This window comes from Lacerta agilis, chromosome 1 (genome assembly GCF_009819535.1).
Source record: "Lacerta agilis isolate rLacAgi1 chromosome 1, rLacAgi1.pri, whole genome shotgun sequence".
Taxonomy (NCBI): domain Eukaryota; kingdom Metazoa; phylum Chordata; class Lepidosauria; order Squamata; family Lacertidae; genus Lacerta; species Lacerta agilis.
In genome coordinates, this window is record NC_046312.1 from 127,790,172 (window position 1) to 127,808,673 (window position 18,502).

General features: G+C 44.2%; 1 protein-coding gene across 1 annotated transcript in view; it reads left to right on the top strand.

The window, feature by feature from the left end:
* Positions 1-18,502, top strand: part of CPS1 (carbamoyl-phosphate synthase 1) — a 134,465-nt gene that overhangs the window by 54,067 nt on the left and 61,896 nt on the right. Inside the window, exons 17-21 of the mRNA XM_033170879.1 lie at positions 1,255-1,399; positions 3,121-3,331; positions 4,036-4,234; positions 10,908-11,084; positions 13,322-13,440. Coding sequence (XP_033026770.1) covers positions 1,255-1,399; positions 3,121-3,331; positions 4,036-4,234; positions 10,908-11,084; positions 13,322-13,440 — 851 coding nt within the window. The remainder of the gene's footprint in view (positions 1-1,254; positions 1,400-3,120; positions 3,332-4,035; positions 4,235-10,907; positions 11,085-13,321; positions 13,441-18,502) is intronic.

The following is an 18,502-nucleotide window of genomic DNA, read 5'->3' on the forward strand; positions in this document are numbered from 1 at the left end:
GCTATCTCCATATCTTTCAGGAGTGAATTTTAATCGCCAAATTTACTTTCAGGTTCCTAATGCTATGCCTGAAAAACAGAGAGCAATGCTGAGCTTAACAAAACCCAGCGGACGCAGCTTAGCGTCTGTTCTCAGAATCTTCTTTTTAGGGTGGTATATGTTGCTTTTGCTTCACTGATACCAGTGGATCTCTTGTGGACATATGGCCAATTATCACTTTAATAGGAAGCAATTATACTCTTTACTAAGCCAGTGTGCCATATAGCCATATGTTCCATTAAAAAAACAAAAAACTAAATTTAGGATCCAATAATGTAAGGGACAGAACCCGCCCCCACCATATGCATCACAATCTTCCTCCGCTCCCCACTTGGCTATTCCTTTCCCAGTGTCCCTTAAAATTTCCCCTCCATCATAATGAGATAGCAAATGATGACTAATATATGCTTGGTAATTATTTTAGTAGAGTAGTTGGTTCACTTGTTTAGGCCATAAATTATTGCACAATTACCGTTTTGGAAAAATGACAAACACAGATGCACATTAATTTCTCATTAAAACAATCCACTACATCAGTTTCAACACATTTATGCTGTACACATGCTGCCACAACAGCAAAAGTAGCAACTTTTCCTATGACATCGCACTCCAAATTAGCAAAAGAAAATCGAGCTCTTTGCTGAGTTGATCAATGAGTAATAGTCTCTTCATATTTGTACCTCTTCTCCTTTGCAATGAAACAGCTCAGCAGACATTGGGGAGGGTGTCCTTTACAATGTCTGCCTACAAATATAATCTTATGAAATTTCTCTTAAATCAACCATTCAGAATGACCAATGGCATCTGCTTGAAGACCTTATTGGAGGAGGTCAGGGTGCTCCTAATACTGAACCAAGTAATATTTATTAAATCACTCTCATAACATTTACACAGGGGAATGATTGTACTATTTGAGCAGAGACAATCTTTTTGCACTGACAATTTTGTTGTTGTTGTTGTTCAGTCGTTCAGTCGTGTCCGACTCTTCGTGACCCCATGGACCAGAGCACGCCAGGCACCCCTATCCTCCACTGCCTCCCGCAGTTTGGCCAAACTCATGCTAGTCACTTCGAGAACACTTTTAATTGACACTATGGCAGGAACTACTATTATACCAGCAAAATACTGCTATAGAAATATCAGTCTCCTGATAGTTCAGCATACACACTTAACAAACATTTCCTTTTTAAATTCTGTCATCCTGTAACAATCAAGGCATTTGCAATGACCAATCAAATTCTTGTGGAGAAATCTGTGGCAGGATGGAAAGAAATTGAGTATGAAGTTGTGAGAGATGCAGCTGACAACTGTATCACTGTCTGCAATATGGAAAATGTCGATGCAATGGGAGTCCATACAGGTAGGTTCACCATTTTCCTTGAACTAAATACTTTGTAAAGAAAATTGATTGATGCAATCATAGAGCTGTAGAGTTATGTGGGACCAAGGAGTCCATCCCCCTGCTCAAAGGGAGGAACACCTGTATTCACGTTACAGGTGGGTAGCCGTGTTGGTCTGCCATAGTCGAAACAAAATAGAAAATTCTTTCCAGTAGCACCTTAGAGACCAACTGAGTTTGTTCTTGGTATGAGCTTTCGTGTGCATGCACACTTCTTCAGATACACTGAAACAGAAGTCACCAGATCCTTAAATATAGTGAGGGAGTGGGGAGTAATACCCTTCTGAGTATATACCCCTCCCCACTCCCTCACTATATTTAAGGATCTGGTGACTTCTGTTTCAGTGTATCTGAAGAAGTGTGCATGCACACGAAAGCTCATACCAAGAACAAACTCAGTTGGTCTCTAAGGTGCTACTGGAAAGAATTTTCTATTTTGTTTCGACCTGTATTCACGTCATTGCCTCCAGCCAACACAGTTCAGTTTACAATGCTTCATAAGTTAAGGGAAGTGCAGTCAAGAGTCCATATGACTTATGCAACTGAGCCAGTCATTATAGGTCCACTGGCACCCCCACACTACGCCCCTGAGCATACCAGACCCAACTTCACATTGTCACATCATGCATGGGGTCATCATAAGATCTAGTCCCACCATGACACTCCTGCTAATAAGATCTTATGAAGACCCCATGCATGATGTGACAATGTGAAGTTGGGTCTGGTATGCTCAGGGGCGTAGTGTGGGGGTGCCAGCGGAGCTGTGGCCCTGGGCACACAATTTTGAGGGGGCACGAGCCAGCTGCCCCCATGCAAATAAATTAAAGACCAACTGATAGTCTAACCCTGTGCACATTTACTCAGAAGAAGGCATCACCGAGTTTAATGGGAGTTACTCCCATCTAAATGCACATAGGAATATGGCCTGAGTTGTTCAGGTTCCTGTGAGTTATAGGACATGTCTAATGATCCACAAGAGATACAACATCTTGTTCAGAACTTGCAATGTGGGAGATTCCAAAACCTTTATAGACAGTGTGTATCATAGCAGAAAGTTGTGTTTGAGATGTTTCTGGGGTTTATAACATAAAATAACCTAGCATATCTATTAAAAATGAATTAAACATTGGTCTGCTGCTCAAGCACAATTGGCAGACCCTTACCCATAAAGAATGCAGCTGCTTGTGATGCACAAATGTCGAAAAATACGTGGAATTCAATATAGGCTGGAAACCATTCTAGGCTTGAAAGTATGCCTGCCTTTGAAATACGGCAAATTTAAGCATTTCTGCTTAACATTTTATTATCGTATTTATCTTAGATTTAATTAAATTATATACAATGGGTAATTCAGCATGCAGTCCTAAACATACTGACCAGAGTGAAGCCTAGAGGCTTAGGGATATATGGGTTGGACTGGGTTCTCGTTCTAATTACACAATATATATGATCACTTATATATAAAGCCTTTTCATGTCCTGTAATTTGTACTTAGTGCAGTGGATGAGCTGTGTCTCTGTACCGTAGCATCTCCAGGTAGGGATGGAAAAGACCCCCTTCTGAAACTCTGGAGAGTCGCTGCAAGGCAGTGCCAGAGGAACCAATTGGTTTGACTCAGCACAAGACAGCTTCCTGTGCTGCTATAACTTGAGACCATCGACACTTTTTGCTTTGACTTGCAGGTGATTCCATAGTAGTGGCTCCCAGCCAGACGCTCTCAAATGAAGAGTTGCAGATGTTACGGGAATCGACCATCAAGGTTGTCCGCCACTTGAACATTGTAGGGGAGTGTAACATCCAGTATGCCTTGCACCCTACCTCTCTGGAGTACTGCATAATTGAAGTGAACGCTAGGCTTTCTAGAAGCTCTGCTTTGGCATCTAAGGCCACAGGGTAAGGCAAGAAACAGTCCTGGGAGAAGAGCTAAACTGGGTGTGTGATGCAAGGGAAATATTTGGAAATATAAAAAGCTGTTGGTTAGATAAGCCCAAAAGCTCTTCTTCAGAGAATACCTCCAACTTCTGTTTGTTATGGCAGACACTGAGGGTTTTTTTTTATGAACTCTTCACCGTTTTGAAGAAAATGGTAGTGCTATTTGCCTTTGACCTGTTGGATAAATCGTAGTTCACCAGCACCCTGAGTTAGCTCTTTTCAGTGGTGATAAAAAGAAGAAGCACCTCCACATAATTCACCGTGTATGAAGTGTATTCTTTAAAAATGCTTTTAATTGTATTCATAGTAGCTCAACTATATTTGTAAGCTCCCCACCCCCACCCCCGGCAACCTTGTAAAGTATAAATGCTATCCTAAAATAAGAGTAACAGCAGGGCCCAGCCCATTATCTTATAACCCAAACCACTTGAGGGTCCAATATCAGCCCCCCCTGGTTCAGCAATAGCTGTGCTGTGCTCACTTGTTAAGGCACAGGATGGGGTGGAATGGGGATCCTTTCCCAGTCAGCTCCACACACCGTAGGAATGACTGATGGCTTCCTAATGTATCTTCAGGGCAGGCTTCTGTAGGATTAAGCATGTTCTCAGGATTTGCAGGTTTCCCTTTGCCAATTTGAAAATGTCTCACTTTGCTCTTGATGCTAGGTACCCCTTGGCCTTTATTGCGGCCAAAATAGCTCTTGGGATCCCCTTACTAGAAATCGAGAATGCAGTATCAGGAAAGACAACTGCCTGCTTTGAGCCTAGCCTGGACTACATAGTAACCAAGGTGCCCCGCTGGGACCTCGACCGCTTTCAGGGCGCTTCTCGCCAGATCGGTAGCTCAATGAAGAGTGTGGGTGAGGTGAGTCTGAGGATTATTCCCCCCCCCTCAAAAAAAATGCCCTTAAACCCATAAATGATTCAATCTACATGTACTGGGATGATGATGTTGATAACCATACTTTGCATTCCTGTTGCAAAGTAGTTAGTATTATTCTCACCATATTTTCGACGGGGGACTGAGGCTCAGGGAGAGTGGCATGCCCAAGGCCACCTAGGGAGCTCAAGGCAGAGGTTAGGTTAGGTTAGGGTTTCCTGATTTATAGCTCAGCTTCTTTGCCGCTACTGTATACCTCGCCAATACTCCCAGTAGCTTTTATATACATGGCACCATCTGCATTGTATATATGTTATCCCTCCAAAGAATCTGGTGAGGGTAATGAGAATTACCGCATTTTTCGCTCCATAAGACGCACCTTTTTTCCTCCTAAAAAGTAAGGGAAAATATCTGTGGTGTCTTATGGAGCGAAATGGTGGTCCCTGGAGCTGAATTGCCAAGGGCCAAAAGAGGATCATGCTTTTTATTTTACAAAGAGAAAAGGGGGTGTTGAAAGGACCCCGCTCAGCAGCTGATCAGCAAGAGATCTGGAGAGAGATAAGAGTCCCGGCTCCCTTTCAGCCCCGCCCTCTTGCCCAGGCCTCCATTGTTGAATGTGCTGCAGAGGGAGGTTGTTTGTTTCCCCCCAGTGACATGTGACTGGCTGATTAGATTATCTGTCTGGAAACTGTAGAAAAGGCTCCCTTTCCTTTAGAAGCTCTTTGCTTTTCCCCCCTTGCAAAAGGAGCTTTGCTTTTCCCCCTTTGCAAAAAAGCTGCAAAACATTTAGCTGATCCTAAAAAAAACAGGGCTTTGCCCTTTGCAACAAAGCTGCAAAACCTTTAGCTGATCCTAAAAAAAACAGGGCTTTTAGAGGAGGAAACCAGAAAAAATATTTTTTTCTTGTTTCCTCCTCTAAAACGAGGTGCGCCCTATGATCCGGTGCGCCCTATGGAGCAAAAATACCGGTATCTTCCAGAGATCTGTTGATAGTCCCTTCCAAGAGCTGCCTTTCCCAGATTCCCTAGGAATAAGGCTTAGCATATCTACACTAATAAAGTGCAAGTGTCTCTGTGTCCAGTCCCTGTGTCCATGGGATTGCGCTACTGCGCATGTGCCCCACGGACAGCCGTTGGGACTTGGAGCGCAGAGACACTTCGGGAAAGGTCGGTGCGAGGAGAAGGTGGGAGGGAGGAAGGAAGGAAGGGCGGGGCCGGCTGGCTGTCAGTAAGCGAGGAGGCAGCAAGCCAGCCAGGGAATGCCCGGACATGAGAGCGGGAAGGGGCGGGGGGCATGGACGAGAGCGAGGGGGCGTGTCTGCAAGGCTGGGGGCGCGCGCGCGGAAGAGATCGGCTGAGAGCGTCGACGTCGCCTCCCCCTTCCCCCTCCCCAGCAACAGCGCCGCTCGCTTCTCGCAGCCCCGCCCACGGCTCGAGAACGTGCAGCCGAGCGTGACGCGGTGTCCTAGCGCCCGTTAATTTAACGGGCATAATACCCACTAGTAATATAGATATTGTGCCAAACAGTATCTTTGAGCATCTGTAATGCTGTTTCTACTGTGTTGTTAACCGCATGGTAGAAAGCAGAAGAGAAATGGAATGGAAGAGAAATGATAGTTATACAGTTGCACCACAGAGCAATTTTGGGGGAAAGCCAGTTTAAGCCTTATGTATAGAACTGTATAGAATTGGTTCTGTCGTGGCGTATGGTGAGATTGGCAGCAGAGCCGTCTTCCTACTGGGCTTACTGGCACGTTGCGCAAGGCGCTGGCCTCTCCGGGCTGCACCAGCGAGTGGGGGAGCTGCGCGGCTTTGCCGGTTGGCCTCCCCTTTCCCTGCACGCCCACCAGCTGTGCCCCGCCAACTATATGGCTGGCGGCTTGCAGCTTCCTTCCCAAGCCTCTGCGGGAGGAAAGCGATCCCCGCAGAGGCTTGGGGAAAGGTCGACAACTCTGGGAAAGGGGGTGGGGGCGCCGGAGGGATCTTTGGACCACGATGCCGGATATGCTTAAGACGGCCCTGGATGGCAGAGACAGGAGAAGGAATGTCTCCTGTGGTCTGTTTCACCTGGGATGCTACATAGGCATCTCAAAATCTTAGGGCATGTACTTTCCACAGTGTCTAATTTCAGTGCAAAGGACAGTGCACCTCCAGGAAAACTACATTTCCCAGGATAACCACGCACCTGCTGCAATTCTCCTGCAGCACCCCAGATGGCACTATAGCCTTCTGCTGCTGCAACCAGACCATGCAAGAGAGAGGAGGGAGCCGCAGGGATGAAAGGAGGCACACCCAGGCTGCACTGTGCTCTTGGTAATGCCATTGGGAATGTAATAGCATCCAAATTGGACTCAGAATAAACCGAGCTATTTCGAATCTTTTTTGGACATTGCTCGGCTTGTTACGCCTAGTTCCTAATTGAATTTGGGTGGGTGTCCTGAGTAACCGTATACCAGCTTTCAGCTTTCTGTCTCTTTGTGAAGTATGTTGATTTTAATACCCCTCCTGAGCGAGTCAGCGAGGCGCAGGTTTCTGCATATATTTTCTCCTTTTAAATTACTGTTTACAGCTGTGAGATGCATGCATAGGGAATGCTCTAAATATTAATAACTGAACTGAAAAATCAAAAGCTGGCATCTGCAGTTCTCTGTAATACATCAAGTTGCATTTCCACAGACAATTTTTCTTTTGGAATTAATAGGATACTTTTGGACGGGTCTTTGTATTATAAAGGGTGGTGAAAAAGAGCCTGACATTTAAAATCTTAATTAAGACCGTCTGGAACAGTATTGACACTCATCTCCTAAGTTTCAAGAGGAATGGAATGAGGCAAAATGGGTAAATCATGCAGCTAATTAGCTAATTACCCATCAGCTACCCAAGTACAATAATTAACAATATATTTGCTGCTTGTCTTGCTTTCCCCCCAATGTTTTTCAAATATCTCTTTGGCTAAATTATTTTGACGCCTGAGAATGTATTCAGAGCATCAGTTATTTTTCCTCCTCTTCCTTTCCTCCCTCTATAGCAGATTATAATCTTTATCATTCCTTTATTTATTTATGAGTTTATTTTATTTAACAAAATTTATATACTGTTATAGAACTCTTGAATAATTGTTTATCCTAAAAATCACTATTTTGATCATTGTTGGGTTTTAAAACCTAAGGTTTGTAGCCATCTAAGCTATATTTTGGGTTGACCCGTGGAAATTAATGGTCCTAAATTACCCACATCCATTCATTTTAATGGATATTCTGTGAGTGTAACTTAGTTGGCGACAGGCCAGAGACATGCATATCCCATGTGAGATGTTGTGTGAGCAACTTGTATCGTGTACGTGCGTGCACGACGTCATGTGAGCCCCTTTCCAACAAAAACAACAACAACAATATATTATTTATACCCCGCCCATCTGGCTGGGTTTTCCCAGCCACTCTGGGTGGCTTCCAACCGAATATTAAAACAATACAGCACCAAACATTAAAAAACTTCCCTAAACAGGGCCGCCTTCAGTTGTCTTTTAAAAGTAAAATACTTGCTTATTTCCTTGACATCTGCTGGGAGGGTGTTCCACACGGCAGGCGCCACTACCGAGAAGGCCCTCTGCCTGGTTCCCTGTAACTTGGCTTCTCGTAGTGAGGGAAGCGCCAGAAGGTCCTCACCACTGGACCTCAGAACGATGTGGGTGGAGACGCTCCTTCAGGTATACAGGACCGAGACTGTTTAGGGCTTTAAAGGTCAGCACCAACACTTTGAATTGTACTCGGAAGCATACTGGGAGCCAATGAAGATCTTTCGGGACCAGTGTTATATGGTCTCGGCGGCCACTCCCAGTCACCAGTCTAGCTGCTGCATTCTGGATTAATTGCAGTTTTCCGAGTCACCTTCAAAGGTAGCCCCATGTAGAGCTCATTGCAGTAGTCCAAGCAGGAGATAACTAGAGCATGCATGACAGATTGAGGGGGCCAGAGATACGTCGGCTCCCTAAGTTGACGTGCCTGCTACAAGCCTAGGTGTGAATAACATGTGTGGATTCAAAAAGAGAGTGGTTTCACAAGCTTATTTAGTTATTTAATAGGTTATTTCTGCTTTTGAGAAACCTCCACAAAGCAGCTTAGAACTGTATCTAAAACGCAATATTACAAAGATAAAAACTCATCCCATAATTAATCTATCTAGAAAACCCAACAAAACAACAGTAAAACCCAAGAGGCTCACACTTTTTAAACAAACAAACAAACAAACAAACAAACAAACTCCTTTCTCATAAACCCAAACAGCTTTACAGTGGATTAAATGTCACTTAAAAGAGTTTTCAACTCTAAAAACAAAAAGTTAACAAAACCTATCATCTGGCTTCTTTTCATACCATCATCTGGCTTCTTTTCATACCATAGCTGTGGTTGCCAGTTCCTGAAAGACAAAATTCTGATGCATTGTTAGCAGTAGAGGCTGTTCCATAGGGGCAAATGGGGGAACTGCCCAACCAACTTCCGCCTTGATTCGTCCAAGCTTACCTGTCTGCCGTAATGCCCAGGATTGAGCTAGCCAGGGCCCACATGGCTATTCTGGTTCAAATGCTATGGAAAAATGGAGCTGAGTGTCACCAGCATCCCCAAATGTCCTAAGGACCACTTTCAGCAGCTTCATATAGATATCAAATAGCATTGGGAATAAAGACGTGCCCTGCAGCAGCCCAAAACATAACCACCAGAGGGCCAAAAAAAAAGCACTCTTCTAGTGTTTGTCTCTGAATTTGGCCATGTGGATAGCACAATGCCCTCAGTTGGTGTCCCACAGAGCTGGTCCAGGAGGATATCATAAGGAGGATACCATGGCCAATGATATTAAAGCCACAGAGAGGCTGAAGAGTAAGAGCAAGGTCACACTCCACTTTTCCTGCTCTCTGAAAAGGTTGTTCATTGGGGCAACCAAGGGTCAGCAGCGGAGGAAGCCGATCGGGCGCATTGAGTGGTGTGCATGCCCTGCGCCCAGGGGCGGGGCGGGACACTCTGCGAGGCCTCCAAGGAGTCTGCCTGCTTCCTCCCACTCAGCCGCCCTACAGCTGAGGGGGGAGGGCAGCGTGGAGCCTGCGCCTGCCTAAGCCACTGCATCTCTCCCAGGAGAGACGCATGGCTCGGGAGTGCTGCAGGCCCCGCAATGAGTGCCTCCCAGCATTTTGTCACCCCCCTCAGTGGTGATATATGGGGCGGTCCGCATCTACTGCACCCCGTTCCTCTGCCCCTGCCAAGGATGACTTAGTCCCATGCCCCAGATTGAACTCAGATTGGAATGGAGTTGGGCAGACTGTGCCATCTAAGATCTGGACTCTTTTTTTGGGGGGGGGTCCTCCATTTTATTACAGCTCTCTTACAGCTGCAGTAAGATGGATCCATGTTAAGGCAGTTCACTTAATGAACATTTAAATAAACCTTAAAATAATGCTTTCTAGGAACAGAAAAAGCTCACTGTTGCTTTCCAGTAAGGTTGAAATTTGACCGAGTGTCACTGGTGGAATCTACACACATATAAAAAAACACTGTGAAAATGCTTTAAAAAAATGTTTTGAAAAATACATTGAATTTGCATAGCTCACTGTGGCCATATAGTGTCACATTTGTATATTGCACTTTACAACACATTTAAAGTGTTTTATTTGCAGCTGTGTAGATGAGTCAACTGAATATGCAAAAAAAATTTAGCATTATCAACAATACATCTCCAGCAAATTTTAGGAAACTGACAGATTTTGCTGATATATTCATAGTTCCACTGATGTATAAGATTCTTGTTGCGGCGAGCTCCTTTTTAGCTTTAGGGGTCAGGGAAGGTACAGTTGAAAAGGCTTTCTTTTGAGGATTAAAAAGCAAGGCAATTTACGCATAGTCTGCTGTGTTTTTAATTATTTCAGTATTGGTTGTTGTTGTTTTTTAATGCTTGGATTGTTTCATTGGGGTTTGTAAGCTGCCTCAACCAGAGAATGAGTAAGGATATGTATAATTGAATGAATACAGCATGCAATATGCGGAAGAGACAGGAGTACAGTTGAAAATAGAGCTGCTCTTTTGTGCGTGAAAGTGTTTAGTTTATACATTAAACAGTGATCTACTTTTTAAAGCATATGTAGGGAACCTTTGGCCCTCCAGATGTCCTTGAACTACAATTGCCATCAACCTTGGACACTGACCTTTGCTTGCTGGCGGCTGATGGGAGCTGTAGTTCAGCAACATCTGGAGGCCCAAAGTTCATCACACCTGTTTTAAAGCAAAGGTGGGTAATCTGTGGCCCTCCAGATGTTGTTGGAGTCCAACTCCCATCCGCCCCAGCCACTGCGGCCAACAGTCTGCTTGATGGTGGTTGTAGTTTAGCAGCATCTGGAGAGCTGCAGGTTCCCCCGTTCCTGTTACAAAAGGTTCCATGGCTCCCTCTTGTGGCAGCTTTACATCCTGCTGTGGTCTCCCGTTGCACAGATTTTTTCTGTGCTCTGAACTCTTTTCCATGGAAGTTGCAGCCTGATGTTTTTCCTTAAGGCATTCTTGTAGCAGGAGCCCAAATGGTCCTCTCTCTTCTTGCTTTGATGGAGGAGTCTGGGAAATTCTGGGGCAGAGAGATGGCATCTTCTGTGCAGACCAGTCAAATGAATTTCCTTGCCGCAGGTCATGGCTATTGGGCGAACGTTCGAAGAGAGCTTTCAGAAGGCCTTAAGGATGTGCCACCCCTCCGTCGATGGCTTCGCAGCAAGTCTGCCAATGAACCAAGAGTGGCCTGCCAACGTGGACCTCAGGAAAGAGCTGGCCGAAGCCTCCAGCACACGGGTGTTTGCTATGGCCAAGGTATTGTTGTAAAAAGATTGGACCTCATCTGCCCTGTAGACACTCCCTGCCCCTCAAATCCTTACCCATGATTGCTGATTTTGCAGTGATCAGCTTACCTGATTATTACCAGCCAGTTTTTCCTCATCAAATTGCAAATTAAGAAAAAGATCAGCACTTGGTGCTTCCATGCCATGTAGTCCTTATGTTTGGGGTGGTGGATAATAAGTACTGTTGGAGCAAAAATAGAAGTGCCTGGTGAATCCAAGGCACAAAATTACCTTGAAATTCTCTGTGGTGACATATTCCAACACATTGTTCTCTAATTTGCTGTGTAAGAAAGGGGGTCATTGCCATAAGTAGACATTGTGGCAGCCTTACATGAAATATTCCCTATTAAGAGGTAGGATCTAATTGCTAATTTTTCCATCACAGAAACATGAATTAGCAATCATTCCTCTCAGATTCCCTACTTTATTGCACAAGTCTTTTTCTGGTCTCATTCCTAATATTAATTATTCTAGAATACAAAATTATATAAATCAGTATCTTAGTTCCTTTAATAATAACAATAACAATAACAATAACAATCCACCTTTCTTTACTTGTTAAAATATAGTTCAGACAGCTGGCAGTGTGCTGGTCAGTAGTCCCTAAACATTGTTCTGACACATCCGATTAGTGCAAAGCCTCATTAAGTCATGTTGCAGGTCCTGGCAGAAGTCATTTTTTAAACCTCCATTCCCCTCCTCAAGAAGTGTCATTTATTTTTGTTGGACTGAAAAGTATTATGACTATTTGCATTTGAAAACCAAAAGCAATGAAGAAATCCAGGCAAGGACCCCTTTGAGCCAAAATAGCTGTCTGTATCCAGAAAGGCCAAGCAGTACTGCTTGAAGTAGCAGTTCAAGGGGAGGCAAAGTGCTCAAAGCTCATGCCAAAGAGATTGTGCAGGGCTACCTGGCACATATTTTCAACTAACCATATAACCATGAACAAACTGTTTCTTAGTCCACGAATTGCACCTGCCTTCTCAACTACGGAGACTTTTATGTTGGACAAAAGACGTTTGGTATAAATGATTTTCTTTGCTTCAGAAAGAAACAGAAGCCTGCATTAAGTATAGAAGCCTTCATGTGAATAGACATACCAATGTCAGCTGCAGGTATCAAGAGGAATGTTGTAGGTATTCTACAATAGATAATAAGGCTTCTACAGAGCCATAGCAGCAGGGTTTTCAAATTTTCTGTTTGCAAGGAGACTCTTCTGTATTCAGTCCTCTGCCAACCCATTGACTAGGAGAATCCCTGCATGCTCTACTGCAGAACAGCAGAGGAACCAATCAGGGAACAGCTCAGGGAAGCTCTTTGGCAGCAATAGAAATGTGTAATCTGCCACTGTATGGCCTGAAGGCACAGGAGGCAACCTCCTTGTTAAGCAAGCCTAGGTCTAGAATCATAAAACTAGAGCTAGAAGGGACCTTGAGGGTTACTTAGTCCAACCCCCTGCAATGCAGGAATCTTCTGCCCAATGTGGGGCTTGAATCCACGATTGTGAGATTAAGAGTCTCATGCTCTACTGCCTGAGCTATCTGCCCTGTCAGTGTCTGAATGGGGACACTGCCTGGGAACACCACATCCACCACTTGGGGTTCTGTGGTGGAAGAAAGGCAAAATACAAATGTTAAGAAGAAAAATTAAATAATCTCTGGCCAAGTGCGGAGAAGCTCACTTAGAGCTGACTCTGTTGAAGCTTAGAGAGAATCCCTTCACATTATTTTGTAATCCCCTCTGAGCCCCTGTAACTGGTAAAAGCTATGTCGAAGCCCACACCTGGCTCTGAATGCAGTCATGTGGACTTGTGTGTAGCTTCCCACTTTCAAAATAATTCGTAGGGGACTTGTAAACAGTTTGTTCTGGTGTCCAGGACAGCCGCAATTTCAAAGAGGCACTCAAAAGTGGTATCTGAAGAAGTGTGCATGCACACGAAAGCTCATACCAATAACAAACTTAGTTGGTCTCTAAGGTGCTACTAGAAGGAATTTTTTTTTTTGTTTGTTTCGACTACGGCAGACCAACACAGCTACCTACCTGTAACTCAAAACGACGTTAAGCATAAAAGTGCTTTTCAGTAAGTGAAAACAACAGCTAAATTAGTTTGTGCCCATCCATATATTTTCAACTAATCATATACTGTACTCATGAACAAACCAGTTCTTTGTCCATGAACTGTGACTGATCAATACCTCTTTCTGGCAGGCCTTGAATGACAACAACCCTGTAGACTATATCCATAAACTTACAGCCATTGATAAATGGTTCATCTATAAAATGCATGATATTGTGAAAATGGAGAAGAGCTTGAAAAGTCTTAATAGGTAAGACTGCCAAATTCCTTTCTCTTAAAGCTCACTTAGCATATTATTCACATGCTTATCCCAACTCTTCAGTGCTTGCTTTACCATATGCATGTGCAGATGCAACAAAAGCTTCCAGTTACTTCTACATATTCATTTTCTAGTGTTTGGACTAGCAAGATGCCCACCAGTGCTGGGCATGTATACCAGAATAAGGTAATACAGTGGTACCTCGGGTTAAGAACTTAATTTGTTCCGGAGGTCCGTTGTTAACCTGAAACTGTTCTTAACCTGAAGCACCACTTTAGCTAATGGGGCCTGCCGCTGCGCTGCCAGAGCACGATTTCTGTTCTTATCCTGAAGCAAAGTTCTTAACCTGAAGCGTTATTTCTGGGTTAGCGGAGTCTGTAACCTGAAGTGTCTGTAACCTGAGGTACCACTGTAGCTTTGAAGATAGGCTGAGTTGTGTCCTGTCTCTTCCCAGCTTGCTGTTCCCTATCTTTCCATCCCCCTTGACACCAACTTCTTTCCTCCTCCTGCCTCATCTTCTGCTTCATTTTCTCCACTGCCTCGTCTGAACTCTGGCTTGTGTTCTCACAGTACCTGCGCTGGCTACCAGGGCGGCCCTTAGGGTTGGCATCGTTGGGCACTGGTTGAGGTCTGCACCTCAGGAGGGGCCCCAGTACAGGTCCTCAGAATCTCATGGACCTGCTTCTCCTCCTCTTCTTTGCTATGTTGCAGCAGCCTCCCCCACTTCTCTTGCCCTTACCATCCAGGCAGTGTTCCTCCCAAATCTGGAACTTATCCTGTTGGTTCTTTATATCCACATTCCTTCTGAACCTATTCCCTGTTTCTGTGTTAGCCTTTGCACCTTTATTTAGGGTGAACCGTGTTGGTTGCTAACAAGCAAATAGGTTTGAGATGCACTGTGAATGGGTAAAATGAATACTTTGAAGGTTTTGCAAAATGAAAAATGCGGGAAGCAAATATGTTTAATAAATAATACCATCACATATGCCCTAAGGAGATACCTCCGCCAGTTCAATCATGTCTGCTTGCCTGGTGGAAGGATCTCCCCTCTCCTTCCCCCACATGCTCTTCTGTGGGGGTTCTCCCACTGCCCCAGAGCCATTTTTGTGTGGGGGGGGAGGGCACACAGAGGAAGGAGAGGGAGGAAAGCTATTTTGTGCCAGCGGGGCTTGTCCTGGCTCCTGCTTGCGCAATTATTTAATTGAAAGTTGTGTGTGTGTGTGTTTTTGCAAAGGTAGAATCTTGTGTAGTGAGTGAGTGAAGATAAGTGTGTGGGAAACAATCAAAGCAGGTATCTGGGCGGTATTTCTTTTCCCTTTAAATATATAATGTTGCTTATGTGTTGAGGCCTATAGAGACTTTAGTGACATTGATGGAATTGTTGCTTTTTCTGGAAATGGTCATGACTGGCTTTGACCCACTGGAGAGCAAAGGTCAGAAGCAGCACTCATTTGCATAAAAGTACATTCATTTGTATGTGCAGAATATGAGGCTTCTCAGAACAAAAGCCTTCTTTTAGTGCAGAATTCCAGCAGTCAATCTCCTTACTTTTTATGCCATAATATACCGATATATCCAGTATGACTCACTTCTCTCCTCTCTTCAGAAAGCTATGATTGTGGAGGCATTTCACTCTATTATGTGACTGTATAAAACGAAGTGCAACCGACGGCAGTAAATTGAGGACCAAGGCTGTTTATTGGTCTCCATCCTTTGCTGACGTGGGCATTCTCTTTGTATTTTACGAGGCCCCAGAGTGCCTCCTTGATGAATTAGTGCCTACAACAGTAGTCCATTTTTTCTTCGTGATGCTTATGGCTCTCTGAGGTTCAGCCACAAGAGGGTACCAGAAACTCACAATACATGGAAATGCTGTTCAGGGAGGTAGCTTGGCAAAAAAGCTTCTGATTATTGTTATGAAAAAGGCTTTCAGCTAATCTTTGTTCTGCTGCTCCTTTGACAACCTGTAAATTTTTAATTATGTAGTTCTTATTTCACCCAGAAAGTCAGCTGGAGTTTTAGTGCCTATGGAAGGAGAGGAGAAAGGTTGCAGTAGGTTATTTACTGTTTCACATATAATCACAGAATTGTAGTGTTGGACGGGTCCCCCAAGGGCCACCTAGTCCAACCCCCTGCAATGCTCAGCTAAAGCATCCATGACCATCCATCCTCTGCTTAAAAACCTCCAATGAAGGCAAGCTAACCACCTTCCAAAGGAGTCCATTCAATGGGAGCTCTTAATGTCTGGTGTTTCTGATGTTTAGTTGGAATCACTTTTCTTGTAACTTGAATCCATTGCTTCAGGTCCTACCCTCTGGAGCAGGAAAAAGGGAAGCTTGCTCCATCTTTCACGTCATGACAGCCTTTTAGATATTTGAAAATGGCTGTCATATCTCCTCTCAGTCCCCTCTTGAGGGAGCTAAACATACCCAGCTCCCTCAACCGTCCTTCATAAGGCTTGGTTTCCCGACCCTTCTTCATCTTGGTCACATGTTCCAGCATGTCAATACCCTTCTTAAACTGTGGTGCCCAGAAGTGGACACGGTACTCCAGATGACATAGCCTTCCAACAAAAAGAACGCTTACAAAAAGAGAATGAGCCCGTGTTGGGCAAAAGTGCACAGAATTATGTTTGTATTAGTGATAATGAGAATGCACTTTATTCGGGGAAATCGTTTGCACAAAATGCACATATTTCTTTAAATGCACCCAAGTTGTCCATGAATGTTCACAGAATCATAGAATTCATAGAATCATAGAAATGTAGAGTTGGAAGGGTCTCCTGAGGGTCATCTTGTGGAACCCCCTGCAATGAAGGAATCTCAACATACTTTTTAAAAAGCGCACAAACTAACATGGAAATGGAGAGGGCTGAATTTAAGATTGAGGAAACAGAGAGAAGCCAAGGTGCACACATTCACCCTTCTGTAGTTTCCAGAGAACTGAGTCAGCAATGCGTCCTCTGTGTGTACAGCATAGAATGCGAGGGATATTTATTGATTAATATCCCTGTTCTAAGGGACCCAGGTGGCGCTGTGGGTTAAACCACAGAGTCTAGGGCTTGCCGATCAGAAGGTTGGCGGTTCAAATCCCTGCGACGGGGTGAGCTCCCGTTGCTCGGTCCCAGCTCCTGCCCACCTAGCAGTTCAAAAGCACGTTAAAGTGCAAGTAGATAAATAGGGACCGCTCCAGCGGGAAGGTAAACAGCGTTTCCGTGCGCTGCTCTGGTTCACCAGAAGCGGCTTAGTCATGCTGGCCACATGACCCGGAAGCTGTCTGCAGACAAACACCGGCTCCCTTGGCCTATAGAGCGAGATGAGCGCCGCAACCCCGGAGTCGGACACGACTGGACCTAATGGTCAGGGGTCCCGTTACCTTTTATCCCTGTTCTAAAGATTTATTTTTTTAAAAAAAACATGCACTGATATCGGAGGGAATGTTAGGAAGGCAAGGGAATGAAAGTCAGGACAGAAACAGTACTTGGTACTTTACATTAGTTTACATACTAATAGAAAATGATAATGTGCTGTGACTTCAACTAAGGGTAGAGTCCACATCAGGCAACACTTCTAAATGACGGCCAGAGGAAAGTTAATGTCATGATGGAAATGGGATTTGACACTTTTATGCTCCCCCCTGAAGCCTGCAGTTTCCAGTCATTGTTCCACTCCCCCTGCCCCCTGCGCAGATTTTGTTCTACCTTCGCTGTAAAACTGTTTCCAGCTTGAAAGTAACCCACTGTGACACAAGCTTCACTTTAGATCCCTCAGCAATGTTTAAATATGACCAAACGCTCATTGGCAACTTCCCAGCTGTTTGCCATGCATCTCCGCTAGCTGCAAGGTGGCTCTTCCGTTACAATTATTATTAATTGTTTGCATTATAAAAGTGCCTAGAGGCCCAGCCATGAATTGTTCCAATGGAACATATAATCCTTTTGAAAAGCAGATGCTTTATTTGGCTTGATCTGTTAGACAGATAAATAGGCTAGAGAGTGATTAAACCCTGTGAAAGGAATTACATTTAGAAGAAGAAAATGCTGTAATTATTACCAATCCATAGTTCCTGCTAGATCCATGGCATACCCATATTTTCTCAGTTAACCGTCTGCAGCTCTTCACACATTAGGATGGTCAGCTGGTGTTCCCTGGGCCAGATCCAGCCTTCTTCCAAGGCTAGGTTTTTCAATGCAATTTTATCTTTCCATCATTAGGCCCTACCAAAGTTTAATAAAGGTCTGGTAGAAAGTTCACCCTCCATTTCAAGCTGTTGGAAGGTTACACTATCTAGCCCAGTGTTTCCCAAACTTGGGTCTCCGGCTGTTGTTGCACTACAACTCCCATCATCCCTAGATACCAGGACCAATGGTCAGGGATGATGGGAATTGTAGTCCAAAAACAGCTGGAGACCCAAGTCTAAGAAACCCCGATCTAGTGTATATTTAGGGATGGAAAGATCAGTCTATTTCTGGTCCAGATCAAATTCACATGTGTTCAGTCAGAAGTCATTTCTGCATTGATTTGTGACTTTATAAATTTTTTGTATCAATGTTTTTATACACATTTTTTTCTCAATGCACACATTTCTGATTGTATTTTATCCCAAAATGCACTATTTTTTATTCATTTTGATTTTTAAAAAAAACCTGAGGTGTGTATTTCCCAATGCAGAGAAGTGCAAAATCCAAAGGATAGTCATGTTCCGCGTTTTAGGTGTGAATTGGGTCAGTTCACTTAGAAATGTGCCCCCAAAGAAATTATCTTCAAATCCTTGTGCATATTCCCAATTCTCCATCAGCGTCTGGGTTTAATAATGGATATATTGTTGAGTAATTGCCCCTCCCCCCAGGGTTCCAAAGCCATAACCATGTCCCAGCCCCTGTGTCCTGCTGGATAATTCCATTTCCTTTTCTTCTGGCTTGGCAATGTGGAAGCCAGGGCAGTACCCCGCAGATGGGCAAATTTCACATGGAGCCCACCAACTGCTGATTCGTAATTTACTGGATTCAAATAATACAAAAGAAGCAAGGGAAAGAAAGATTTCTTGCTTCGCC